This window comes from Exophiala dermatitidis (assembly GCF_000230625.1).
Source record: "Exophiala dermatitidis NIH/UT8656 unplaced genomic scaffold supercont1.6, whole genome shotgun sequence".
Lineage (NCBI taxonomy): Eukaryota > Fungi > Ascomycota > Eurotiomycetes > Chaetothyriales > Herpotrichiellaceae > Exophiala > Exophiala dermatitidis.
The window spans coordinates 1084795-1110353 of NW_008751651.1; the positions used below are offsets into that span (position 1 = coordinate 1084795).

The following is a 25559-nucleotide window of genomic DNA, read 5'->3' on the forward strand; positions in this document are numbered from 1 at the left end:
ATCTCTTTGCAATCAGCGCAAGACCAAGCTGACGCTTTGTATCATTCGGATGTCGGTCTACGGATGTCGGTGTTTGCCTCGCTTGCCTTCATGTCATTTGGTCCAGAAATGGGGAGACCCGTTGGCGTGATGGTAATCCACGCTCTGCTAACAGGCATTTTTGCTCATTATTCTACCACTAAAGTGTCCCCACATTTTCTGGCTTCGGATCTCGCTGGATGGCCTCGATCTACTTTTGACCGACTCCCGACTCTCGCCTCTTGCGTCAAACCCACTGCACCGCTCTTCCGAACAGAGGACTACCATTTCACCTGACCACCTGAGCCCTCACCGGTGGCCTTGTGGCGCTCTTGAGGTGTTCCACATGCCAGAGGGAAATGTTTCGTCTAGTTTGCCTGCTCGAGTTGACGTCCAACTGTACATGCTCAGGACGTATCAACATCGGATAACGTGTTCCTCCCCCGTCAGGACAGGCAAATTTGGGCTAAGCAGAAGCAACTTGAAATGCTACCCAGCTTTCTTCAACTCAAGCAGAGGATCCAAAAACCAATGATTGTCTTTCAAACGAGGTATTGTGATATAGTTTACATAGGTCGGTAGCCTCGTCTCCACGTAATTACATACAAAAATGCCAACCGACACTGTTCAATGTCATCACCATTCCAAGCCCCCCAGCTTCAAGGGCAGATGAAGCATTCGATATCCGTGAGCCGAAGGCTCAGGGAGTCTCCCGGCACGAATATTCATCTGCAGCGACTGATGAAGCAGACGGGGCTCTGACAACTTCGCATCGCGTTGGTTCCGCATAGTGACAAAGTCAGTTTCGCTAACTCCATCTTTAAGATGTTTGTTCGCCTCCCTGTGCTGCTGGACAGTCATATAGGGGATCGGATCCCCACGGCCATCAGGGGGATAATCATGCCCCGTCCAAATCTTGACTTGCGGATCCAAAGCGAGCAGTTTGCGAGCAGACCTGAAAAGGTCGTTGGAACTGCCTCCGGGAAAGTCGCAGCGGGCACTGCCGATATCTGCGTTGAAAACGGAATCACCGCAGAAGACATTATCTAGAGATGTTAGTCCGGGTTTCCTTGAGTCAAGTCCATGTTGGGCCACTTACCTCCTATTTTATAACCAAGATGGTCAGGCGTATGGCCAGGAAGATGAATAGCCGTGGCCTGTAACTCTCCAATGTGGAACGTCTCGTCGTCGTCGAAATATTTGTCAAAGACGCCGTCGTATTCTTCGGGCGGAATCTTGTATCTCTCGCCAAACAACTTCTGCACTTGCCCAATACGTTTGCCGATTCCAATTGGAGGTTTTTGGCCCTGCGTCTGCGCAAGACGTGACTGGAGATACGATGCCGCGGTGATGTGGTCGGCGTGGGCGTGGGTTTCCAGAATCATAACGACTTTGTACCCGTTGTTCTCGACTACAGAGAGCAATGTGTGGGCGCTTTGAGTGCTGATTTTCTGGGTGGCCGGGTCATAGTCTAGGACCGGGTCGATGATGACTGCTTTGGAGGTTGTTGGGTCGGCCACGACGTACTGCCATGTCCCGGTCTTGGTTTCGAATACATCGTGGACCACGGGTTGGGGGGTCACCGCACTGCTGGCCTGTCGCGACATGCTATATGGAGCTCGTTGTTGACCTTTGGGTGCACCACCAAGGAGTCCTTGATTCGTACTGCTTCGCTGCGCAAGATGTGACGATCTCGTCGTGCCCGCCGGTGCTCGGCTGGACCCAACAGCTCCAGCGCCGCGGTGTTCGATCCCAAGAGCCTGCGTAGAGTATGCCGCGGCGGTTGGAAGACGACCGAGTTGCCTGCTTGCCTGGGCAGACACTAATGCCGACGGTGATGTTGATGCTGTTGATAGCGCTCTCGACGTTGCTTGGACAAAGTGTGGTCTAGGTCTCAGCGACTGCATCGTGCGTTACTCGATTGCCAACGTCGTGTCAGTGTCTCTTCGGGCCATAAAGCAAGGACTTGGAAAACGGAAACAGGAAAAGAGTCATGGTCGGTACTAGTAAGTACATATTATGACCAGATACCGTATTTGAAGTTAAGGTTTCGTCACCAGGATAGGCATCCAAGACGGTAGACCCCGAAGGGAGACCCGGAGACGAGACGACGTCAAAGTCAAGTCGTAGCCTCGTACTGTATGTCTTCTCCCGCACATGTGATTGCCGCGGGAGGCCATGGATGGCCGATCAATCATCAGCATACGAGGACTAACATGTGGAGCAAGAAACGGCCACATCATGGTTCAAGACTGTACAATTGAAAGTTGTAGAGGCTTCGACCGCCCTCCCCCCGGCCCACTTTGTGTCCATCACATCGGCGACCACTTCGGAACCAATAATGAACACCCCCCTAACGGCCCGACAGCCTTGTGGGTCTGGTCCCCGATTTAAAAATCAGGCCATGAAGTGGACTCCGGGTTGGATTTTACGACATTGTATTTTTGGTACTAACACCTCAGCTTAATATCCAGGAGGTTTCTAATAACAAGCATACTTCTCTTCGCCGTCTATTACTTAAGCTTTTTTGATCTGTCTCACAGCACGCCGTCGCAGTTATTTTGTCCTTGTGACACTTACTACCGGTACCATCGTTGAAAATTGAAGCCCGAACCTGAATAGGAACTACTACGAGTATGGTTCGCATCAGCTTCACATCCAATGCCTGCCGGAAGGCACGCTCGCTCATAACCACCACCCAGACCATCAAACCAACTTCACACAGCACCAGACGGGGATTCGCATCAGTATCCTCCACAGCAGTAACCTCCAGCTCCGGCAACCGCCAACACAAAGTCGTAGTCGTGGGCGCGGGCAGCGCAGGCCTCTGCATCAGCCATCAACTCCTCCGAACCGGCAAATTCGGCACTCACGACATCGCCATCATCGACCCAGCTCAATGGCACCACTACCAACCGGGCTGGACGCTCGTGGGAGCCGGGCTCAAAAACAAAGAAGACCTCAAACGCCCCGTTGAATCATTACTCGACCCGAAACTGAAATTCTACAACACGGGCGTCAACACCTTCTCACCGGACCAGAACAGTGTCAATCTCAGCAATGGAGACAACCTCACCTACGAGCAATTGGTCGTCGCACCAGGGATCAAGATCAACTACGACTCGATCAAGGGGTTGCCCGAAGCTCTCGCGAATAAAGATTCACTCGTCTCATCGATCTACGGCTACGAGACTTGCGACAAGGTCTTCCGCACGATTGAGGCCCTCAAAAAGGGGAATGCCATCTTCACCCACCCGACCGGCGTGGTGAAATGTGCGGGCGCACCCCAAAAGATAATGTGGTTGGCCCTTGACCACTGGACGAAAGAGGGTCTGTATAATCCTAAACCGGATAGTAAGTCGCCTTCGGCGATCAATATCACTTTTGCGACCGCTTTGCCCGGCATGTTCGGCGTGCCCAAATACAGCCAAGCACTCAATGAACTACGCCAGGAACGAAATGTGGAGGGGCTGTTTCAACATGACCTAATTGCTATCGAGGGCAACACGGCTGTCTTTTCCAACCTTAACACCGAGGGCGAGGGCCAGGTGGTCAAACGCCACTTTGATTTATTGCACGCCGTTCCCAAAATGGGTCCTCACCCCTTCATCGCAACCAGCCCCCTAGCCAACTCCGCGGGCTTCGTCGACGTCGACGAGTCGACTCTCCAACACAAGAAATACCCCAACGTCTGGTCTGCAGGCGATGCATCGAGTTTGCCGACCTCAAAAACTGCCGCCGCAATCACGGGCCAGGCACCTGTCCTGGTTGCAAATCTCCTTCGGACGATGGAGGGCAAACCCGTTGAACCAGAGTATAATGGATATACCTCGTGTCCATTGTTGACCGAATACGGCAAAGTCATGCTTGCCGAGTTCAAGTATGGTGGCGTCCCTGAGGAGACTTTCAATAAGTGGTTTGGGTGGGATCAGGCGGTTCCAAGACGGGCGTTTTATCATTTGAAAAAGGATTTCTTTCCTTGGGTTTATTATAATTCCATGGTTAAGGGCACTTGGGCCGGGCCGAAGGGGTGGATTAGAGGGCCGTCCGAGTGATTGATTTACTGATTGATCTGATATACTGGAAGGCATAAGGCATGCTCATGCACGAACATGACAAACAGTGAAAAAGAATTCGACGGGGCCGTGGTCAAGGCTTGTGTGGCTTGTTGTTATAATGAAAGCGTTCAGCTGAACCTGAGATCCATCTGGCGCGTGGTGACCCAAGGTAAAATATAGAAGAGCAGCCTCATATAGAATCCAAAATGATTTACCTTATTCGCAGCTACGGCATATGCTGACCGAGTCTGGATACCTAGTACCATCCTTCACGCCGTCCCATAGCTTGTGTTGGGCAACGGCACTGGCAGAGGAGGAGCCCGGGTCTGTCTGATCGCAGTCAATCAAACACAGAACTTCTTCCTTGTGCCAGGCAACTTCAGTCAAGTGTATTGTCCATTCTTCGTTGGAGGAAGGTAGGTAACAATGGCTAGTCCGACCAAACACTCTCATATAAACCACTTGAATTTTAGGTGCGTTACTCATAAGCGACATAAAATGCTGATGCCGTCCCCTCCCGACGTCCTTGACGGCAGCTAATCATAGTACCAGTAGTAGCCGCTCACTGAGACTGTTCGGCATTGTGAGCGACCAAGGCAATCAGAGCCGCTCCAAGCCCGCTACCATCCTTGGCCAGCCCGATCCGTATCCTTTTCTCCTCTTCCCCAATGCCTTCAATCTCTCGGAACGCCTCCCGGATATAGTCCTCAAACCCGGGGTAGTATTCGACCAAACTGCCGTCCACGCCAATATCCACAATCTCCTCCTCTTGAAGTTTGTTCGTGGACAGAATCACGCCTGCCAGTGCAACTGCACTGAGTCGAGCTGCTCTTCTCCCAATAGCGTGCACCAACATCTTGACGGCCACGCAGTCCTCGGTGGACGCAGCTTCAATCTTCAGTTCCTTTTCCAGTGTCTGCTTGGTGATACGCAGGTGATCGCTCTGGTCCTCCTCGACGATGGACAGAAAAGATGTGTCAATACCCCACTGCTTGAACAACGGACTGTCCTCAGCCACTGTAGTTGTACTTCTAATATCATTGGTCAGGGACGAGGTGTCCTTGAACAATGCGATTCCCTCGTCGGGATGCTGATGCAGACTAAGCATCGCTCGCCGCAGGATCTCGCCGAGGAACATGCCCGACACGCGCTTTTCGAACATCTGTAATCCGGGGTTGACCGATTCGCGGTCTAGGTCAATGTCATATTGGGTATTGGGAAGGACGCTCAATCCATTGTCGAAACTGCCCCATTCTGTGTTGATGATCATAAGACCTGTAGAACGGTCGTAGTTGGCCACGGCACCTTCCGACTCCTCGATGTCCTTCATTTTCTTGACATTTTCCAGCTTTTCAACATACGCACCGTTGGTGCCAGTGCCGAAAATGGCGCCGATCAAGGTCTTGGTCTTGCCGGGAGAAGTGTATGACCTAGCCATCAATGTACCCACTGTGTCGTTGACCAGAGCTGCCACTCGCACCGGCAGCTTCAAGGCGTCGATTTCCTTCTGCAGCAGCTCACAGACGTCCTTCCCCACAGCTTCTTCGATGTCGTAACCCTTGGTCCATCGCATCAATCTGCCCTTGTTGATGCCGATCTGGTTGACGGGAAAGCTAAAGGTGAAGCCTAGGTCGAAAAAGTCCTCGGCGGCCGGCACGTTCTTGTGTTTCTCGAAATGTTCATTGTGATGTGTCTTGAGGAATGTTTCAATCTGCTTGGCTAGAAATGAAAATAGTTCATGGGCAGTTTCCGCTTCCATCAGAGCCCTGGGGACCGCAACTTTGGATTGCTGCAGGGAGAAGGAATGATTGCCGTGTAGAGTGACGGAGCAGACTCGAAAGTTGGTACCACCTAGGTCGACGGCCAAATACACCCCCTAGCGATGTCAGCTAAACGTAAATGTGACGAGCTACTGTTGTACCTACCTTTTCTGTGCCATTGGGAACCGAAGTCACGTAGGTCGGGATCTGGCTCAGTGTCGTTCCCTGCTTCTGGAGCCCTTCCTCCATTTCCCGTATGAACTCTTTCACTCCCCTGTTCACATCTTCCGCGGGGTATTCAAACTGAGCGATCATCCGCTTGGTCTCCGCTTCGAGGGCCATGTTGGTCAAGACGTCGGTGACAGGGAGGGAGAACAACGACTTCGGCTTGCACTGTGTACCAGGTTCTAGCTGTTCAAAGTAGGCTTCCTGCCTATAGACGCTGTCCCCAAACGGGCTGAGAGGATGTCGCGTGCGCTGGGAGCCTACAGACGAGGGCGCAAGGGTGGCTTTTCGAGACCCGAAGAACTGGACAAGTAGAACGACGACGAGGAACAGGCCCGACGCAAGGTAGAGGAGAGGGACTCGCGGTCTGGACGACAGTTTTGCTTGTGCTCTATACTCTTCAGTTCCAGGAACCACTGTAGAGGCTCTATGCCATATAGAATTATGCTGGGCTTCTTGACGAGCTGGGTTGTGAGGAGCCAGCTTTGCTTCCTCCAGCACTGGACTCGGTAAAGGCGGGGCACAAGTTGCACACGAAATATAGTAGGTAAGGTAGTAGATGATAGGTAATGAGATCGAACGAGGGGCAACAGGGATCAGGAGAGGTCGGTTCAGGTCAGGTCAGGCTATAGGTCAAGGTTCAGGTCCGATCGATGTCAGGAATAGCGTGCAAAGGTTCGTGGTTGCGTCGGGTATCTTGGAAGGACGCCAGACAACTGAGGTCGAGGCCAACAATTTTGGGAGCTGGAAGCGATGATGTCGTAACAAGTTCGTTTGTTACCAACAGTACAACGTTGTAGTATGACAGTTGTTTGGTGAGCGAATGAATGGGCATAAATGATCGTGGTGGCTTGTCAATCGTGGAGCTGCCGTCCGCCAGGATCCGTAGAAGTGTGAACTGTGGGTTCCAACTCATCACTACTGACAACTTTAAGTTGTTTGGTCGCTGGCCGCAGTTGGAATTCCTCGATCCTCGTCGTCGCCCGATGGTGACAAGTCGGAATCAAAGGAGCACCCACAAACCACAGCTCTACGACCTACGTCAGTTGTATCGGCTTGGCGTATCTTGTGCTATGATTCTTTCATCCCAACTGGAGTGAGGACAGTATCGTCGACCTTGTATACTAGGTAGACAACATCAGTGAGTGGCCCCGCGCCGACCAACACCACTGCAGCCAAATGAATGATCGGCGAAGATCCAACTGATGTTCTCTCGCACTGCACTGCAAACGTCATTTGAGGACTTTTCGGTTTCGAAAGCAGAATTGCTATTTATTACTCCTACAAGATGCAGTGCTGTAGACTGCGGGGGATCCACGCTCTGTCACAACTGGCTATGCATCGCCCAAAGCCATCCCTTGTGCCAACATTACTGCAGTAGCTCAAAAAAGCATATCACTCGACTCATCGTCTCTCACATCGGTCTCAGTCATCTCGTAGTCATCCAAGGTCTTTCTTCTCTTCACCTCCATAGTACGGCCATCCAATGTAGTCATGTCGAAGTCTCCCCCCTCACCAGCGTGTCCGCGACCACCCCAGGAGAATCGTTTTAGCAGACTGGGTCGACGTTGAATTCTTGCATCTGAGACAGACCGTCCGATACTTGAGGAGGACGAGGAAGACCGACCTAGCGAGAAATTCAATCGTTTCCCTGATTTCGACATCGGTGGAGACATGGTCTGTTCCCGCGGCAAGGGGTCGTCTGGCATCTCTTGGAGGATCTGGTGGTCGTCGCTGACGGGACTGGAGTCGATGGGATCCATGCCCCAGGCGCTCGCCAAAAACTTCATGTCGTGGTCGACCTCATAGGGTTTCAGTTCATGACTATCTTTTGCACCACCTGGTTCTACTTTGCATGGCCTCGTTTCCATATGCAACAACAAATGCTCGTCTTCCGGCAGGTCAATTATTGAAGTGTTCGAAGATGAGTTGTCTTGCTCTGCTGGTATAAGTATATGCAGCCTCTGGTGCTCTCTATGCTCACCGGAACTGTATGGAGTGTCAGGTGAGTCAGTAAGGAGGTGTCTGTCACCCTCAGATGAAGAAGAGAAAGCAGCGTCTCGTCTAACGGCAGTGTGTTGTAGCCCAAGCTCGTCGGGCTGGAAGATGCTTTCATCTAGCAGATTCTCAGAAAACCAACACGGTTCGTCTCTTCCAGAGACGTGCTGGCCACTTGCTTGCAGGTCGCTTCGGTCTGCCAAATACTTCTCTTCCTCATGCTTTCTCAGCGGATGCACGCGGATAAGATCCTGAGTAAGCCAACTAAGGCTACCAATAACAGGAGACTGGTCGATTACTGCAGCCTCTTTTATAGGTTCTCCATGGGTGGTCAGCATCGACACATCACTCGTGTGCGACGCGCTCCTCATCCGGCTTCTATTTTGGACGTCTATCGCGACTGAATGTTTGAGGTCGCGGGAGAACTCGTGCGTATTCGACAGCATTTGCCTAGATGTCGCACCAGCATCGGGAAAGTCCGAGAGTATTTCACTATGGCTTTCAGCATTTCCAAACCCGGTGGTTTGTTCAGCGTGTTCATATGGTTCAGCTTGAGAGGCATATGCCGCGGCGAAGCCAAAGAGATCGTCTTCCTCGATGGTCCCAGTACCTGAGTCCTTGTGCAAATCGAGGTCTGCTATCTCGGGCAGTAGGTCACCACCGACGGAGGCGGCGCTGCGCCGTACTGGATCCCGGTCATCGAGTACCTTGTGGGAATCCGCGGCGGGTTTGGACGACCACAATGGCCGCAGTCTCCGAGAATGTTCGTAATTATGAACACCTCCGGCGACGGTCATCCAAAGATCTCTGTCTATCACAGATGCAGAATTGTCGGCCGCCTCAACCTCCAAGGCATTAGCAAGTGACGTTCCCTTCACGCCCAGGGGAGGCTCCTCCCCCTTACTGGTCGCGTTCCGAAGAAAAGAAGCAAGGAATCCAGATATGCCTGGAATGTATTTTGCTTGTTCTTCAAATCTGTGAATGTAGTCAGGGGCAAAGCTGTTTGGGACAATCTCACATAATCGAAGCATGTCCTGTTCGGACAGACTTTTGACGCCTGGAGCCATCCGGATTGGCTTGGAACAGATGCTGGTTCGAAAGCCGGCATCCAACAACGCAACGAGGATTGTTCCGTCCAATGGAGTTATTTCCCCAGACTTCTCGTTTTGGCATCTCAGAAAGTTTGAACCCACCACCTCAGAATCGCAAGCTTGGGGACGCGCATACTGGGACTGACAGTTTTGTTAGTTGTGCACCTGCACTCAGCAAGAGAAAAGGTTATGGTGCACATGTTCTTTGCCTTCAGGCTCATTCCCAGATCTGCAGCCGTCAAGTCCCACCCCAAGCTTTTCTCCCGTACCAGAAGAGCCCATAAAGCGCAGGTGTAGCTGGATAGCTCGCAGATGGCAAGGTGAGACGTCGGTAGGGCAGAATGTGGCAGAGCCATTATGCTTCTGGGACTGAGCTACATCAGCAACATTTGCGGCGAACAGGACTCGCCATACGCGCAGCTCCAAATCTAGACTGTCGTTGTCATCTTTTGGCGACTCGAGAGATGCCTCGTATCCGAGCTGTTTCCACAACTGGGCTTGTCAGGATCAGCCGTGGTTGGAGTGTGTCAGCCTACATCGGCACTTTCAATATGGTCTGCTATGATGTTGTTGGCATCTTTGCTAGTGAGTGGTGTCAAAACTAGATCATCAGCGAAGAGGGCGTGAAGTGACAGGCAAATGACCATAGCACGGGGAAACCAGTGTTGACTGAGTTGGTTTGCATCTCGGGCATGCAGAGAGGGTGCTTGACAGTCGTCCTCGAACGATACCTCTATAGTGGTCCGCGTCCGCAGGCAGATGCCGGATTTCCGATGCAGGTGCGAGCTTTCTCCGAGATAATAGTAAGCTTCAAGCATCCCTGAGTTGGCAAAGAGTCGTCAGCGGACGGGACACGTCGTAGAAGTTCAATAGCAACTTGAATGTCGAGAGGGTATCAGAAAGACGAAAGCCAGACCAACTTCGAAGTCATCGGAAAATAAAATCACGGCGGATGAATCGATCGGCATCGGATCGGAAGAAGTTTCTCCGGCTGCGCATCCCGACTTCAACTTGAAGTTCCAATGGCTTCTGCCGCTGGCACTGTGGCATCATTGTAACATTGCAGTCTATCCACAATCCCGTCTTCTCGGGTGTCGAGTGGGTACATTTCTGTCCTCGCGTTGGCTGGTCGTCGATCGATCTTGCGGCCTTTTGAAACGGTTGAGCTGCAACTGTGAAATACCCGCAGATAAGCGATATCCACCGAAATTGTTTTATTATATGAACTTTTCATGCCTGGATCGAGCATGATACAGCTGCTGTTTGCGCCGTGATTGGAACCCTTCATCTACGCCCCCTACAATGTCTCTGCGTCCAGTACAGCGCCTCTTGCGGCCAAAAGCAGTTTGCAAAACGCTACCGCGGCTGGCCGTGAGCAGGACCGCTTGCGTGCCTGTACAGTCTCTACACACGAGTCAAACCTACCTCACCGATGGCGTCTACAAGGAGCTCGCAGAGATGCGAGTGCGGACGCCCTGGATTGAGGCACTACGGAGGAAGAGAGAGCAGGAACAAAACCCTACGGCATCAAACGCCGAACCTGTCAAGGTCGACCTCACGCCGAAGAAGATGTCGGATAGTTATGTCAGGATGATTCTGCCTCTATCTGTTAGTATTCCGGAGAAGATAAATACTGCGACTGCTGGACTATTTTTGCTGATCCTGATCTGTAGCAAGACCCGTGGCTCCTGGACACCTACGCGAACTATACCGGCCAGATCCGCACCGGCAGTCTGCTCATGGACTTGGATGCATTGGCCGGCGTTGTGGCGTACAAACACACAGGCGAAGGAGTGAGCAATGTGACCGCAGCGGTTGACAGAATCACCATCAAGAACCCTATCAAAGAAATATGCGATCTGGAATTGAGCGGACAAGTCTCGTTCGCGACCGGGAGGAGTAGCATGGAGGTGACGCTGCAGATCGCCAAAGCGCCGAAGGAGGGCCAGAAAGTGGCTCCGGAAGACATCTTCATGACTTGCGCCTTTACCATGGTTGCGTTGGACCCGACTACAAAGAGACCGGTCAATGTAGCTCCATTGATCGTCACCACACCAGCGGAAAAGGCTCTTTTCGCCAAGGGCGAGGAGAACTACAAGAAGAAGAAAATGATGAAGTCGTCCCATATCTTTGCCAAACCGCCTGACGCAGAGGAATCGGCGCTGATCCACAAGATGTGGACGGATTCCATGGCGTATCAGGATTCGCGGAACCCAAAGCATCAGCCGTCCAACGTCGTGGCGATGTCCAAGTCGACGATCCACAGCACGCAAATCATGCAGCCCATCAACCGGAACCGGCATGACTTTATGATCTTCGGTGGGTTCCTGTTGAAGACGAGCTTCGAATTAGCATTCACCTGCGCCGCTTCGTTCTCGCACACTCGGCCTCGCTTCCTGAACCTGGACCCCAGTACTTTCGAAGAACCAGTTCCTGTAGGCTCGGTGCTATACGTGTCGGCCAGCGTTTCGTACACGGAACCGGACCCGACTGGTGGCACACGCATTCAAGTCATGGTGAAAACACACGTGAGACCCGTGGAACATCAAGACAAAGAGCGCAAGTCTACGGGGACGTTCTACTACACCTTCTTCTCACCAGACAATGTCAGCGTCCTGCCTCAGACCTACGGTGAGTTTATGGAATGGGTTTCCGGCAGGAGAAGAGCGCAGAGTCTTGCCGCCACTCTCGAGGCTGATCAGCATCCTATTCTTGCCAATCTGCACACCGATTCGCTGAACGAGTGATCCATGAATACATTCCCTTCAGTGGACTCCGATGGGTCTCGGCTGCAGTGGTCAAGCACTCATTCTCCTGCCTGATGCCAGCGACCTGAGCCCCTCCTCAGGTTGGTTTTTAGCCCCTGGAACCATTGGGCAGCACTTTGCGGAGATAACTCAGTGGCATATCTATGTATCAATGCTTCGTCCCCTGGCAGCCATAGCACCCAAACTTATATGGCGCACGCTTGAAGGGGGCCTGCACCATGATCCTCAGCGCGACTAAGCCGTCAAGCCCGAGGAAGCACCAAACCGAACGAAACGGCCCGAACCTCTGCCCGGAGATGTAAATGGTAAATGCTTTCGGCATTATTGAGAGATCATCGAGGCCCAATCGTTCCAGTGGGCGCGCACGTCGGGAGAAACCAGCTCCTCGTCCGTTCTGGAGAGACTATTACTATCGAAGCAAGTTGCCACCAAACTAGAGCCGGCTGAGCCACCCTGGAGGCTATCTCTAGCTCAAAGCAGAGCTTCGATCCCAGCGGAGGACATGGGCCGTTTCCATGTTATACTACATTGATCCTGGTTGAGCCGTGTATCTGTGGTGTCCTGTACGTAGTCGCTCGCAAGGTAACGACCGCGCGCGAAGAACAGCATACTTACTAGTGGTCCTGGGTGTTGCGGGCTTGGAGATATATGACTGTTCGCTTCGTTGGATGCCCAGCTGCCTTACCACTGGACGAACAGCACAGCTAGAAAACACAACTTGCACGACAGCAGCAGCAGAATCAGCATCTGCCGATATACTTATACATACATACCAACCAACCAACCAAGTACCTGCCTATGCTTGGTATTGTGGATAGGATCTTATTACAAAAGAACAGGTCATCACTCGCAGCAATTACTAATGTGGTTCAAATTATTCAACTCCATTCCATTGAGATTCAATTCAATTTTCTCCTCCTCCCCGTAGTGTGCTCTACGCTGCTGTGGGCGAGCGGGCAGAAAGCATTGAATAAGGTGTTGAAACGGTTCGATCCCTTGTTCGCGAAGACTCTCAAAACAGATCGTGGGATCGGACACCAAAACCACACAGTAGACAATGGAGTCTACGGAGCAGTGGATGTGCCCGGACAGAGAGAGTGTGTGTGTGCTTCCATTAGGCATGCCTTGATGCCTTTCATGCCATTCATGTATCTCTTCGCATCGGCCTGAACTCGGGTATCAAGTGCTGCGTGGGACTGCTGAAACCCCCTGACAGAGCAGCACAAACGAAGCGCAACCGTTCAATCCAGCTCGATTTCTTATTGATCTTCCCTGGTCTCACCGCTGCTGCTACTGCACGGCACACAAGCTTCCTTAAAAGCACCTTTCTACCAGCGCTGCTGTGCTTGAGAACCGTCCCGTCCCGTACAATATCTGACTGCAAAGCCGCGTGTGTGAACTCTTGACCTTTTTGAAGCACACAGAGAGAGCCCAGCTTCCCTTGTCCACCAGGGCGGAAAGAATTGTTTAACACGCCGCAGGCCCTGAGGGCTCTCATAGGCGGCCAAGTAGTCGAATGTGCAGTTCCTTGACTACACCGATCATTCGAGGAGTATAAAAACTGATGTGTGTCCTTTCAATCATCATCGTACCGTCGACTCCGGCGATGTCTCTGTCTATCCGGACCACGGGATTCTCTGCGTCGCCTGCGTCGACGGTCATCGTCCTCATCGTCAATTGGCAACCCATCCGGATCCAACTTGACACTATTCCGGCGCGAATTCTGGGCACTGGCAGGAGGGAACACTCCCCCTCCACCGCCTGCCAGTGGGGGTCCAACACCAGCCATTTCCGGTTGTTGTCTGCGTGACTTCCTCTTTTCTCGCGGCGCCGAGGGCGGCCTTAGATTCGTAACATATTCGTAAACTCTCGGACTCTGTCTAAGAAGCACCATCTCGGTCTCGGAGAGACGTGCCTCTGGGATCTTATCCTGACCACCACCATTTCGGCGCTTTGTCGTGCTGCGGTCGGTCCACACAACCAGCAATCCGTCCGCATTGCCGCCTTGACCTGGGGGAACGAATTCCGTGTCGAATGTCCAGTCTCTCAGTGCAGGCGGATCATAGACGCCTCGGTCCTGAGACCCTGGGCCCTGAAGACCCAAGCGACTCCGCACACTCGCGTGGATATATTCGTTAGTATTCTTCAGTCTCTTGCCCGTGGGTCGTCCGGTATACGGATCCGTGCGGTGGTAGTTGCCTGGAGTGCGCGTCTTAGACCCGGCAAGACTATAGAACCCTTTGAACGAGTTGTACAGCTCGCCGAAACTCCACCAGCGCGTCTTCTGCCCTGTAGCTTTGTAATAGGCCCTGTTCTCCTCCCAGAGACTCATGAGGAAATTTGGGCGGAAATCCAGAAACGGCTCGAGTTTGGAAATCATCCATGCCAATGTAATGTTTGCCAGTTCTTGGTCTTCGTATCCGCCTCCCACATTACTATGGACGCCTGGGAACCAGACCTGTACGAGATTAGTGCGGTCGTTATCTCGTCGTTCCCACAGCGCAGGCGAAAACGGTCCCCGCCGCTCATCCAGTGCAAGGGCCTGGAACGCATTTTCCACACAGGGATGTAATCGAGTGTCGTAGAAGTCATAGTCGTGCATGTTAGGGTTCGACAACCTCAAAGACTCCATCCATCCGAGTCGCGGGATTCCTAGACTGCCCACCGTGTCCCAACAACAGATCGCCTTGATGGGCACATTGAGAGTCGTTAGTCCGCGCCTCGCCAACTCATGAATATAGTGCTGGTCAAAGGGTCCTTTGCCGGGAAACGGCACGTCAGGGAACTTGGACACATATCGATCGTCGTAGCGGTGTTGCCAGTCCTCGAAGATTTCATTGAATAGCGGTAGTCCTGCTCGGGTCAATAGGCCCAATGCCCCGATCATCCCGCCGATACTTCGTGCCGTGAATGCGCCGCGGCTGAAGCCGATCAGGAATATCTCGTCGCCGGGTCTCCAGTTGATCGCCAGGTACGTGTATGCTTCGCGCATGTTCTCTTTCAATCCGAGTCCCGTGGCTCCTCCTACAGCCCGCGATGCCGGCCCGCCTGAAGTGCCCACTCCGGCCTGGTAGTTGACGATTTGCGGGATTCCATCTCTTGATGTGTCCTTGATCGCCCAGCCTATACGTGACACATTGGATGGAGGTTGTTTCTGGCCATTCAACAGTCCGTTGTCGGCGTCAAGCCATGTCCCGTCGCATGTGACAATGAGTCTCTTCCGTGGTCCTGCGATCGGCCGCTCCAGCGTCCCGGGCATTGGTCCCAATGTCGAGCTCAGTGGAGGCGGTTCAACGCGCGACTGTGGCCGGCTTGGTGCTGCACTACTGAGTGGTGGTGCTGGTGGAGGAAACACGCCTGATCCGTGCATACTCGGAGGGTAAACTGGGGTTGGAGCGGGCGGCGCAAGGCCACTGGGGACAGAGGAACGCGGTAAAGCCGGGTGCGACATTATTGTGAATGGTCGCGTTGTCCGTCCGTGCTCTATGACAGAAGGATCTTTTCTATGTCTTCATGCTATCGTTCGCTAAGGCTGGAAGTCGATCAGGCAAGGGCGTCGGCGTCTGGAGATGCGTAGTTGTGACAGCGCTTCCATTGACTCTGGCGCTGCAGGCTTGATATCAACAAGGAATGCCTATGTCATGCGACAGTCTAGGAGCAACACCAAAACAGAGAGACAAGACACAGAAAAGTGAGGCGTAAACACGCAAGCATTCAAGTTTGATCATATTCAAGTTCGCTGGAAGCCGACTCTGGCGCAACCAAAACATAAGAGGCGGCGCATCTTGTGACTGCGCCCCACCAAACAATCATCCCAGCCTCCTCTCACCAGTCAATCAATCCTCCTTCGCCTTGGACATCCCAGTGCCTCGTAACTGTAAGGTTGGCTCAAGTTCACGCAGATGGCTGGTCTCGCTAACAGACCACTAAAATGACCGGCCTCAACCCCTGCTGCTTCGACCTGTAGCCTACCCAGTCTCCTGGCGCTGTGCGCGAACAGTGGGCCGACATGCAGAACTGGAGCCCTCTTCAAGCGACGATCCACCGAAGCGTCGAACTGTTCAGAATCGATGTTGTCATGGCGAGTAGGTAATGAAGAGTCCCATGGGACACGGGTTGAAATCTTGAAACCATGCCAGGCTGCTATCGAAGCTACTCATCGTCATGCTTATTCTTCCGGCCACACATATGGTTGAACCGATTTCGTACGCATTGCCCGGCTGCATACTGACCGCCTTGGGGAACCCGTGGACGTACGCGGGAAGTGGCCGGTTGTCAAAAGTGGTATTGCCCTCGACCGCGCCGACCCCAAGGGCCGACATGGAAAAGCTATAGGTGCCGAAACCTCGCAGTTGAAAGAACGATGTCTTCAGCTGGTCCAATCTGGGAAAGAGAAACTGGATCGTACATGTTTGACCGACACGACTCTCGGGTATGTCAAAGTCGAAGATGTCAGATATATCCCCAGCAGTGATGTTAGGGACGAAAGTGTTTGGATATGCCGTAGTCGGGTTGCTGGACGAAATGGGGATGATCAGATGTGGGAACTCGAAGTCCGGCGATGCTGGCAGATTCCCAGGGCATGGAACGTCCTTGGAATATACTTCGGCATCTACATCAGAAGCGACATCCAGAGCTGGGAGAGCAGACACAGGTAGTCGATGGAGGAAGGTAGCTAGTAAGAGGCTAGGTAGGTACAGCATATTTGCTCATGAAGGCAGCAAACGTCGCTGGTTCAAGAAAGGGCTCCAAAGCATTCAGTACATATTGTATCTGGGGGTTTAAGTTCCAAACAAGACACCTGGGGGGAAAACGACGAACAGCGGACACAACAACGCTTTTGAAGTCAGTCAATGGCATGCAACGGGCGGCAGTGGCAATATTGGACCTTGACAGAAAAGACAAAGAAGGTGCTGTTGTTGATCGTCCCACCCACTGGCATGCAGGAGCAGGTGTCATTCGACAATTTGGAAGTGATGGGTCTGTTGTGGCTACCTTGAAGCGAGTCTCTGAATCTCTTTGAAGTGATGCCGCCCTGTCTCATCCCTCATTGCACTTTTTATCGTAAACAGTCCTCGAACAAACCCCTGTTCATGAGGATGGAAAATCTCCTAGGTTATGCAAACTGATGTCCATCCGGTCACGCACAGCATGGTTTTCACCATTTGAAGCTTCAGACTTCTCAGGCTGCTGTGGGACGGACTCAGCACCATGGGTCGATGGTTTCCGCTCGACGCCGTTGACGGCCGGGACCACTTTGCCATCGTGGTTCACAATGGCCCCATTGGTAGCGAGCCGGATCTGGTCCTCTCCTGCCACGCCTTGTGCAACAGCTTGCCTCGCCTGATCCATAACTTTCATCTTTCGAGTCTGTCCTCTGACCTGTTCCAAATGCACGAAATAGTCTTCGTCCACTGGTGTGATGTATTTGCCGCAGAATACACCGACCTCGAAGTTCTGCGGGGCGTCTCGGCTATGGGCCTCCTTTGCAGCATCGACACAGGCAGCTTTCAGATCGTCCAGCGTCTGATAGACCACACTATCGGCACCGATGTGCTTGGCGATGGCCTCGGGCCCATTGTACTTGTGTGCAACCAGCTCCATAGGCGATGCCAAATCAATTCCGTAGATATGAGGATAGGCGATTGGAGGAGCGCAGCTGGCAAAGTGCACCTTTTTGGCGCCAGCTTCTCGGGCCATGGTCACGATCTCACGGCTCGTGGTACCTCGCACAATGCTGTCATCCACCAACAGAACGTTTCGACCCTTGAACTCCATGGCCATTGCGTTCAACTTCCGCCTAACACCCCTCTGTCGGGCCTTCTGCTCAGGCATAATAAAAGTTCGGAAAACATATCGATTCTTGACAAATCCTTGACAGTACTCTTTGTCCAGTGCCTTGGCCACGACCGACGCTGATGTGACCGAGGTTTCTGGAATTGGAATAACCACGTCAATATCCCTGAGATCCTCGGGACTAAGCTCTCGTTTGACCTGGGCAGCGAGCCGGGCACCCATGTGTTGACGGCTGCGGTGCACACTGATCCCGTCCATGACTGAATCGGGTCGAGCAAAATACACATACTCGAAAATGTCCGGAGCATATGCTTTCCGCTCCTGAACCTGCCGGAAATGCGGTTCGTGGCCCTTCTGGATGATGACAGCCTCGCCTGGAAGCACGTCACGGATGACATCGAATCCTAGCTGTGCGAGAGCTACAGACTCAGACGCCATCATGTAGTCCTTGCCCGGGCCATCGACAGAGTCACGAGAGCCCAAGATCAATGGACGAATACCAAATGAATCACGGAAGCCGATGAGACCGTAGCCTGCGATCATAGCGGTACATGCCCAGCCACCCTTACATCGCTCGTACATTCTGCTCAGAGCAGCAAACACGTCGTCATCGTTCACACGAGCTTTGCCGGTCTCGTTCAACTCGTTGGCGAAAATGTTGAGCATGAGCTCACTATCGCTGTCGGTATTGATGTGCCTGTGTGCTTCCAAATCCAGGTGACGTTTCAATTCTGGTGCATTGATCAAATTGCCATTGTGTGCCAGACAGATTCCATAGGGACTGTTGACATAAAACGGCTGGGCCTCGGCATTTGCACTGCTGCCAGCCGTGGGATATCTCAGATGTCCAACGCCCATGAAGCCTGGAAGGTCAATCACTCTTGCGCCCTCGTGGAAAACTTTGGCGGCCATGCCATTTCCCTTGCATTGGTATATCCGTCCTCCTGTTGCGCATGTCGCGATCCCGCATGCATCCTGCCCACGATGTTGGAGGAGATACAGAGCTTCATGGAGGTCGACCGCAGCATTGGTGGCCGAGGTGTTGGCGAGTATCAGAGCGAGAATGCCACACATCTTGGTGAGTCTCTTAGGAACCTATGGAACTGTCAGCCAACCCCGCTTCTTCGTTTCTCTTGAGAGTACGGCTGCGTTGATGTGTCGCTCGATCAGAATCGTAAAATTTCAGCAACAAAATTATGAAGTCTAACATCTAAAAAAAAAAATACGGATTCATCCTGCAGCAAAAGAGGAGGCGAGCAGTGCGCAACTCACCTAAAATGTTCCAAAACAAAAACGCGATACCGTACAGAGAGGTGTCACTGGCACAGAGCACGCGAGTTCGGCACCCAAGACTGGAGGGGTTCGAGGACGACTTTTTTTCGGACCGCGGTTCAGCGAATATGGCACCAACAGGAAAGGTCTAGAGGACCAGAGGCCGACGTGCTACTGCACACAAGGGGCTGTGACAACAGAGACAGCCGAGTAGACGACATGGTGTTAAATTTTAAGGAAGCAGAAAGCACTTCCGACAGCGATCCAGTATTTCTAGGGACCGTGACTCGGAGGGCGGCGACAAGAATAGCGGAACGCATTGGCATGGTCGCAAAAGTCTGGAGGGTCTCGAGTTGTTGCCCGCATTTTTCTTGTCCGTGGTTGGTGGATGTTGCACCGTAGTTCGGAATCGCAGGCACAGACTGCACTTCGGCTTGCGGAAAATCTCTCTTAGCAGGCCCACAGTTTAGACGGGCTAGTGTGTGATTGTTGGGAAGGTTGAGCGATCCGGTTGCGGGCGGATCATGGTTTCTCCGCACAGAATGTTGGACCCCCCCTTTTCTCAGCCTTGCGTTCTAAATCCGTGGCATTGGTGAACTGGAAGACCACAGCCCACGCTGGCTGTGCGAATGTTGGTCGATATGTCCCAGACTATACAATGGACGGTGGTAGGTGTTATGATCAGCAAACAATAAGCAGGTTATGAGGGTTCAGAAGTGGAACATGGCTTTCTCCAGGTTGGTTAATGGAAAAGATGTTGAGCTGAACCCTTTGAAGGTACTATATCTGGACCTGTGTCAACCATCTAACATGTGCACTGGGCAACAGCCTTCCTTGATTTTTGTTCATTCCTTCTTCAGGAGTCTTGGACAACGTCTCTCAAAAGCTTCTTAAAGCCGTGAACTCAGTCGTTGCTTGATGCTCTCGCTGAGTGAAGGACCAGAGACAATGGACCACATGTGGTATTTCATACTACTGCCTACTCACGCTTCAAGCCCTCCACCCAGCAGTACAACTACCTCAGACTCCCGTGCGCTTTGGTTCTCCTTGTTCATCACGTTGTTTGTTACCAGTCTACTCTGCCCTAACTATTTCAACGTTGGTTCTGAGAACGTTCCTTTCCATCCTACTCCTTTTGGACTTCCAAGTCCCTCTGTCTCTCTCTACCTTCGGACTACCTTCGGATCATCCCTGCTAAGCCCCCTGACTTCCCTTCTGTTCCTGGAGATTGTCAGTATTCACTTGAGGGCACAGGTCTCTTCTCCTTTCAGCTTATCTCTCCTCTCTGCTTTATTCCCTTCCAAGTTTGTCTCGAACTTCTGTATGACAGGCTCAAACTGGTTCTTCGATCGATCCTCACACACAGGGCAGTTGGCAAGGGCATTCAATTCCGTCTGAGATTGTGGTGAAAAGAAAGTGATTCCAGTTACGAGAATGAAAGACACACGTTCTACAACCAAGTCGGCCTCGACAATGTCTGGCGGCAAGCGTCAATCAAGACTGAGCACAAATCACTTCTCAGTTGTTCGATCTTACCATGTGGAGATTCAAGATGACGACGAAGACATTGTGATGCAAGACGGCGGCGATGTGGAAATCACACGAGTCCAGCGAATCGCAAGGATACAAAAGACAGCGTTTCGCTCAACGGCCAGACCACCTGGAGTCCCCGCACCTATCAGGCAAAGACAAGCTTCAGCTGCTTCACGACAACCACCACCCTGCCAACTAGACCTGAGCCCAGGTAGTGACGTTGAACTTGAAGACGGAAGTTTCCTACGCATTGAAAGCACCGGGACGGATTTCTTCGACGAGCCCTATATCCAAGGAAAACGACTGTTTCCCCATACCGCCAGCGAACTCTTGATGCCCGAACTAGGCAACGAATTAACTTGGATAATGCGCTTCGAGAACAACTTGAATACTGAAGAGTATCAAAAACGAGTCGGGTTCAGTCCATCTAAAGCGGTGAGAAACTGCAAGATTCTCTTTACAAACCAGCGATATCAAGATATTAATGCTAGCCATGGTCTCCAGGGCGGACAATTCGGAGATCTTCCTGTCTACTTCTGCCGCTGGAAATGTACCTTGCCACCCGAAGATCTCAGGCGCAGGCCGAATGAAGGATTTCGCCATAAAATGGGGAAAATTGAACACCTACGATCCAAAGAGGCAGACAGTCTGACCGTCATTTCCCGAGAGCTGAGAAGGCAAGTTCGATTGCGCATTCCAGATCTTGAAGTGCGGAAGAGATGGCGAGGCGCCGAATTTGCCCAGGAATGGTTGGGCAGCCACAAAATCTACGGCGTCAATGAGGAAACGGGTGCTCTCGAAGTCGTACTTCGGCAATATACCTTTGGAGACTCCTTCTGCGGCGCCGGCGGCACGTCCTGTGGTGCACTACAGGCCGGACTGAGATTGAAATGGGGCTTCGACCAAGATGAAATCGCCATCAGGACTTACAAGTTTAATTTCGCTGACAAGACTGGCGTGGATGCACGCAGAGAACATGTCTCTGACTTCCTTGCGGCTGCGGCCGAGGCCCGGATTAAGAAAAACTTGAAGTTTTTCGTTGATATTATACACCTCAGCCCACCGTGCCAGCCTTTTTCGCCTGCCAACACGACGCCCAACGAAGACTTGAACGAGAAGAACCGCGCTGCGTTGACGAGCATCGACGATATTTTGAGGTTCTGTAAGCCGCGAATTGCTACGCTTGAGGAAGCTGCTGGGATGGAGCACCCGAAACATCAGGGGTGGTTGCGCAAACTGGTTACGATGTTTGTCGACCATGGCTACAGCGTTCGGTGGAAAGTTGTCACGTTGAAGACTTTTGGGGTCCCACAGACGAGAGACCGGTTGATTGTGATTGCTTCAGGGTTAGTACACAGAATATCAAGGCAGTCTTTGGAGGAGAGGCGTGTTTTGTTTGCTGACAACTTATTTCTAGACCCGGAGAGAAATTGCCCCCCTTTCTGGCACCCACCCATGGAACCGAGCCAGGTCTCCAGCCACTACCGTCCATCGCAGCCGCCATTTTTGGTCTCGACCGGCGTGCTGCCGACCATGAGCTGCCTCGTTTTTTCGATCACCCCAGGCCTGCCATCGATGCGAACGGCTTAGCTGGCACCATCACGACCGGCGGTGGTGGTGACAATGTGTATCATCCAAGTGGACTGAGGACTTACACTGTTCGTGAACATGCCTGTCTACAGACTTTCCCACATGACTTTCTTTTCGATGGAAACCCCACACAGCAACGACGGCAGATTGGAAATGCTGTGCCTCCGCTGTTTGCGGCGGCGCTGTTTGGCCAATTGCGCAGTTGGTTGGAGAATGCCGATTTGGATGAGATGCGTAGAGCTGGGTTGAGACCTTGAGAATGCGAGAAGACTGAAGTCGATTACTGACTGACAAGTGTTACTTCTGGCTGAAGCATTCAATGAGGAGAAAAGGAGATTGTGCAGGGTTCATGCAGTTGCAGTTCAATCAGAGTTGGCATTGAATCCAGGCAGGCACGTTGACGAATTCGAAAACTTGGTGAAAAGTCTTTCTGGTCGATAGGGTCTATCGGAGTTGGCGCACCTGCATTGATTTAGAGTTGAACAGCATTGGATGGTACCTACGAAAGGAGATGATTCTTTCACAGGCGTGAGCAGCCGAAGGGTATCATTGGTCTGAGAACTAGACTAGCTAAAGGTGACATCCACGCTGCTCACAGTTTCAAACAAGGCCTCATGTGAGGATTCTATGCCACGAACTGGCTGAGATCCTGGTTTTTTCCATCGCACAACTCAATTGATTGTCCATTCCATCACTCAAAACTCTTATGCACATTTCGTAGCCGTCCATACTAGTCCGTAACACAGAAGCGGTGCTGTGCCGATGATTGATTGATTTGATTGTTGACTGAATTTTGAACCGCACAAATAGTGTTAGGGGTAATGCTGAACCGGAATGAAAGTTGACTGGAGAGAGAGACCTGGTCCTTGTTCAGACAGGAGAGGTGGGGGTGTGTCTTCCCTCACTGGGTGCGGTGCGGCGCTTGATGATCCATTCGAGGATCACAAAGCCAGCAATGACGGAAACAATGGCGCCGAGGATCACCATGGTGAAGACATAGGGCGCGGAGGGTTCCATTTTGGCAACGACAGGATGCAACAAACGAGAGATCGTCAAGAGAGAGCTGGGTTTGGTTGATGAAGTGAGTGGTTGTGAGTGAAGAAATGTGATAGACGCGAGTTGATGTTAGAGTGAAAGTGAAGGTTGATGGATGGGCTGTAGAGAGTCCGCGAAGTAAAGTACCAAAGACGGTTTCCGAATCAGGACAGGAAAACAGTCCTTGGCGAATCGTTGTTGATGACGTGCAGGTCCAGTTAACGAGAAGAGGTCTATTGTGATGACCATGGGGAGGGCACCGGAAGATTGTGGTGTGGTATCATTATCATGTATTTTTACATTTTGTACAGCAGGAGGCCGCCCAATACAATGCCAAATATTGCCAACACTACCTACCTAGTAAGCGGGCTCTCCTGGAACATCTTGTCATGCTGCAGACGGTCCAGCGTCTTCATGTTGTGAAAGTTGGTGAGGAAGTTCTGGGCAAAGTAGATGACTGAGAAATCATCCCCGTATTGTCCGATCACCTGAATACCGACCGCTCGTTCGGCTTTCCATGGATAGTCAGGATGGCGTGGTCCCGGCACCGAAATTGCTGGAAGCCCCGCCAAACTGGCAGGCACGGTGAAAACGTCATTCATGTACGACTCGACAGGGCTTGCGTCCTTCAAGAATCGAACATGGGGGGGAGGAGTGGGAGCTGTAGGAACAACAATCATGTCCACGCCGTGCTTGTTAAAGGGTGCATCATCCTGGAAGGGATGTGGCATCCTGAAAACGGCGTCGAAGTCCTTTTGTACCATGCGCCGGATCTTCTGGGCCTGGATGAAATAGTTGTCCATCGCACCGGCGCTCAGACTGTACGTTCCTAGCAGAATTCTCCTCTTAACTTCAGGACCCAGGTTGTCGCCACGATACCCGGAATAAAGGGCACCAGCATCATCATCGGAAGGACGTGTTCGCTCTGCACCATACCGCACACCATCATATTTGGCTAGGTTGGACGAAGCTTCGGCAGGGGCAAGCACGTAGTAAGACGAAAGCGCATGCTTGGTGGATGGCAGAGAAATCGGTACAATCTCGAACCCGTACATCTGCAGGTGACTTAATGTGGCAGTCCAGGCCCAGCGGACAAGCGGATGCATCTCGGCGATGTTGTATTCTATGGGAACGCCAATTCGTCGCGCAAAGCTTCGTTGGAAATCAAAGTGGCTTCGTGCCCAAGCCCGCTGCTTCGGAGGAGCTATTCCGTCTCGGGGACTGAAGGCAGGCGTGACGTTGATGTTGGACTCTAGGACAGACGCCCTGCGACGATTTTTAGTGATTTGTATTCGCTTTCGGGATTCAGCAGTCAGACAGGTAGGGTCACTCGCGTCCGGTCTGCGGAGGATATCTGGACTGGTAAGCTTCTGAGCCGAGTCTCAAGCAGGCCATACTAACCGAAAGTGAGCCGAATGTCTGCTGCGGACTTTGCGATGATGCCCACGGTGTCTAGTGAGTTCGCGTAAGGGACAACGCCAAAGCGTGATATCATCCCGTAGGATGGCTTGAAGCCAATCAGACTCATGTAGGCCGCCGGCAATCGAATCGAACCTCCTGTATCGGTGCCGATTGCAATGTGGGCGAGATCTTGAGCAACAGCAAGCGCGCTCCCACCAGAACTTCCACCGACTGATAAAGCGCCTGGTCGTCGAGGGTCACCATTGGATGAAGCTCCGAACGCAGAGTTGATGGTGTGTGAGCCCATGCCAAATTCGTCCATATTCGTCTTTCCCAGGACGATCATGCCTGCGCTTTCCAACAACTTTGTAAGAGTGGCATTTTGCGGTAGACAGAATCCTCGGAGCGCCCTCGATGCGCATGTTGTGGGTAATTGTTTCGTCAGGATATTGTCCTTGATCGCGGCAGTATAGCCTTCGTTTGCCGATTTGAGGGCATCTGTCCGTCGAAGGTCAGTGAAGCCGTAGAAAGGTCTGTTGCAGTGGTGGCTCACTGTAGTTGTTCCAGTTTACCGTGCTTCTGTGAAGACGTTCGGCATGCTTCAGCCGACCCAAGAGATATTCCGGCCGCAATAGGCTCTTGTCGACCGAGATGTACGGATTTCCATAATGGGGAGAGTACTGCGAGCGGCGTAATATAGCCTTCGCAGCTTTTTTCAGGTATATATCCCGCCAGTCACGGTGGCTCCGGTCTAAGCGCATCAGCCCCTTCAGCAGTACACACGGCCACGTTCGTGTGTATTGTACTAGCAACCGAGCTGGCTCTATGCTGCGGTGCGCGCAATGTACAACGATGTATACCAGGTCACGGTCAGTGGATGGACGTAGTTCTCAGGCTCGGCATTGACTCGGATCATTACACACTTGGCACGGCAGCCGGGAATACTGTTTCTCCGTTGAACCTATCCTGCCGGTCTTGCTTTGGCACACCTGATTGAAGAACATCCACCACTGC

At 52.3% G+C, this 25559-nt stretch overlaps 10 protein-coding genes across 12 annotated transcripts; 3 read left to right on the plus strand and 7 right to left on the minus strand.

Annotated features, from left to right (window-relative positions):
- Window positions 1-55: 55 nt before the first annotated feature.
- HMPREF1120_07225 (hydroxyacylglutathione hydrolase) lies at window positions 56-2284 on the minus strand. Its single transcript, XM_009161443.1, has 2 exons — window positions 1118-2284; window positions 56-1064 (listed from the first exon to the last, which is right to left on the minus strand). Exons 1-2 carry the CDS (start codon window positions 1923-1925, stop codon window positions 655-657), a joined length of 1218 nt encoding a protein of 405 aa, XP_009159691.1. The 5' UTR covers window positions 1926-2284; the 3' UTR covers window positions 56-654.
- Window positions 2285-2654: 370 nt separating this feature from the next.
- On the plus strand, window positions 2655-4073 carry HMPREF1120_07226 (uncharacterized protein; the record flags this gene model as incomplete). The annotated part of the gene is made up of 1 exon (XM_009161444.1): window positions 2655-4073. One exon carries the CDS (start codon window positions 2655-2657, stop codon window positions 4071-4073), a length of 1419 nt encoding a protein of 472 aa, XP_009159692.1.
- HMPREF1120_07227 (hexokinase) lies at window positions 4018-7227 on the minus strand. The gene is made up of 2 exons (XM_009161445.1): window positions 6002-7227; window positions 4018-5952 (listed from the first exon to the last, which is right to left on the minus strand). The coding sequence occupies exons 1-2, from the start codon at window positions 6176-6178 to the stop codon at window positions 4639-4641; spliced, it is 1491 nt and encodes a 496-aa protein (XP_009159693.1). The 5' UTR covers window positions 6179-7227; the 3' UTR covers window positions 4018-4638.
- A 21-nt stretch (window positions 7228-7248) lies between these two features.
- On the minus strand, window positions 7249-10058 carry HMPREF1120_07228. Of its 3 annotated transcripts, none has more exons than XM_009161448.1 (2): window positions 9565-10058; window positions 7249-9519 (listed from the first exon to the last, which is right to left on the minus strand). In XM_009161448.1, exon 2 carries the CDS (start codon window positions 9124-9126, stop codon window positions 7444-7446), a length of 1683 nt encoding a protein of 560 aa, XP_009159696.1. In that variant the 5' UTR covers window positions 9127-9519; window positions 9565-10058; the 3' UTR covers window positions 7249-7443. The 3 variants fall into 3 exon arrangements, with proteins under 3 accessions (XP_009159696.1, XP_009159694.1, XP_009159695.1); XM_009161446.1 differs by having other exon boundaries at window positions 7249-9291; window positions 9349-10058; XM_009161447.1 differs by having other exon boundaries at window positions 7249-10058.
- Window positions 10059-10452: 394 nt separating this feature from the next.
- Window positions 10453-11897, plus strand: HMPREF1120_07229 (acyl-CoA thioester hydrolase; the record flags this gene model as incomplete). Its single annotated transcript, XM_009161449.1, has 2 exons — window positions 10453-10758; window positions 10824-11897. 2 exons carry the CDS (start codon window positions 10453-10455, stop codon window positions 11895-11897), a joined length of 1380 nt encoding a protein of 459 aa, XP_009159697.1.
- Window positions 11898-13494: 1597 nt separating this feature from the next.
- Window positions 13495-15369, minus strand: HMPREF1120_07230 (uncharacterized protein; the record flags this gene model as incomplete). Its single annotated transcript, XM_009161450.1, has 1 exon — window positions 13495-15369. The coding sequence occupies one exon, from the start codon at window positions 15367-15369 to the stop codon at window positions 13495-13497; it is 1875 nt and encodes a 624-aa protein (XP_009159698.1).
- A 625-nt stretch (window positions 15370-15994) lies between these two features.
- Window positions 15995-16621, minus strand: HMPREF1120_07231 (uncharacterized protein; the record flags this gene model as incomplete). Its single annotated transcript, XM_009161451.1, has 1 exon — window positions 15995-16621. The coding sequence occupies one exon, from the start codon at window positions 16619-16621 to the stop codon at window positions 15995-15997; it is 627 nt and encodes a 208-aa protein (XP_009159699.1).
- A 388-nt stretch (window positions 16622-17009) lies between these two features.
- On the minus strand, window positions 17010-18788 carry HMPREF1120_07232 (amidophosphoribosyltransferase; the record flags this gene model as incomplete). The annotated part of the gene is made up of 1 exon (XM_009161452.1): window positions 17010-18788. One exon carries the CDS (start codon window positions 18786-18788, stop codon window positions 17010-17012), a length of 1779 nt encoding a protein of 592 aa, XP_009159700.1.
- A 1671-nt stretch (window positions 18789-20459) lies between these two features.
- HMPREF1120_07233 (DNA (cytosine-5-)-methyltransferase) lies at window positions 20460-22366 on the plus strand (the record flags this gene model as incomplete). The annotated part of the gene is made up of 2 exons (XM_009161453.1): window positions 20460-21865; window positions 21937-22366. 2 exons carry the CDS (start codon window positions 20460-20462, stop codon window positions 22364-22366), a joined length of 1836 nt encoding a protein of 611 aa, XP_009159701.1.
- Window positions 21837-25553, minus strand: HMPREF1120_07234 (aspartyl-tRNA(Asn)/glutamyl-tRNA (Gln) amidotransferase subunit A). Its single transcript, XM_009161454.1, has 3 exons — window positions 25099-25553; window positions 24546-25043; window positions 21837-24498 (listed from the first exon to the last, which is right to left on the minus strand). The coding sequence occupies exons 1-3, from the start codon at window positions 25304-25306 to the stop codon at window positions 23498-23500; spliced, it is 1707 nt and encodes a 568-aa protein (XP_009159702.1). The 5' UTR covers window positions 25307-25553; the 3' UTR covers window positions 21837-23497.
- Between the last annotated feature and the right edge of the window lie 6 nt (window positions 25554-25559).

What these genes read in the sequence shown, in the direction of transcription:
- HMPREF1120_07227 (XM_009161445.1), bottom strand. Translation starts at nt 6,178, where the DNA reads ATGGCCCTCGAAGCGGAGACCAAGCGGATGATCGCTCAGTTTGAATAC. An exon ending in TTCCCAATGGCACAGAAAAG is followed by an intron (nt 5,953 to 6,001) that starts GTAGGTACAACA and finishes TGACATCGCTAG; the next exon opens with GGGGTGTATTTGGCCGTCGA.
- HMPREF1120_07228 (XM_009161446.1), bottom strand. Translation starts at nt 9,432, where the DNA reads ATGGGCTCTTCTGGTACGGGAGAAAAGCTTGGGGTGGGACTTGACGGC. An exon ending in AGCCTGAAGGCAAAGAACAT is followed by an intron (nt 9,292 to 9,348) that starts GTGCACCATAAC and finishes CAAAACTGTCAG; the next exon opens with TCCCAGTATGCGCGTCCCCA.
- HMPREF1120_07225 (XM_009161443.1), bottom strand. Translation starts at nt 1,925, where the DNA reads ATGCAGTCGCTGAGACCTAGACCACACTTTGTCCAAGCAACGTCGAGA. An exon ending in TCTTGGTTATAAAATAGGAG is followed by an intron (nt 1,065 to 1,117) that starts GTAAGTGGCCCA and finishes TAACATCTCTAG; the next exon opens with ATAATGTCTTCTGCGGTGAT.
- HMPREF1120_07234 (XM_009161454.1), bottom strand. Translation starts at nt 25,306, where the DNA reads ATGCGCTTAGACCGGAGCCACCGTGACTGGCGGGATATATACCTGAAA. An exon ending in GGTAAACTGGAACAACTACA is followed by an intron (nt 25,044 to 25,098) that starts GTGAGCCACCAC and finishes TTCGACGGACAG; the next exon opens with ATGCCCTCAAATCGGCAAAC. An exon ending in AGACATTCGGCTCACTTTCG is followed by an intron (nt 24,499 to 24,545) that starts GTTAGTATGGCC and finishes TTACCAGTCCAG; the next exon opens with ATATCCTCCGCAGACCGGAC.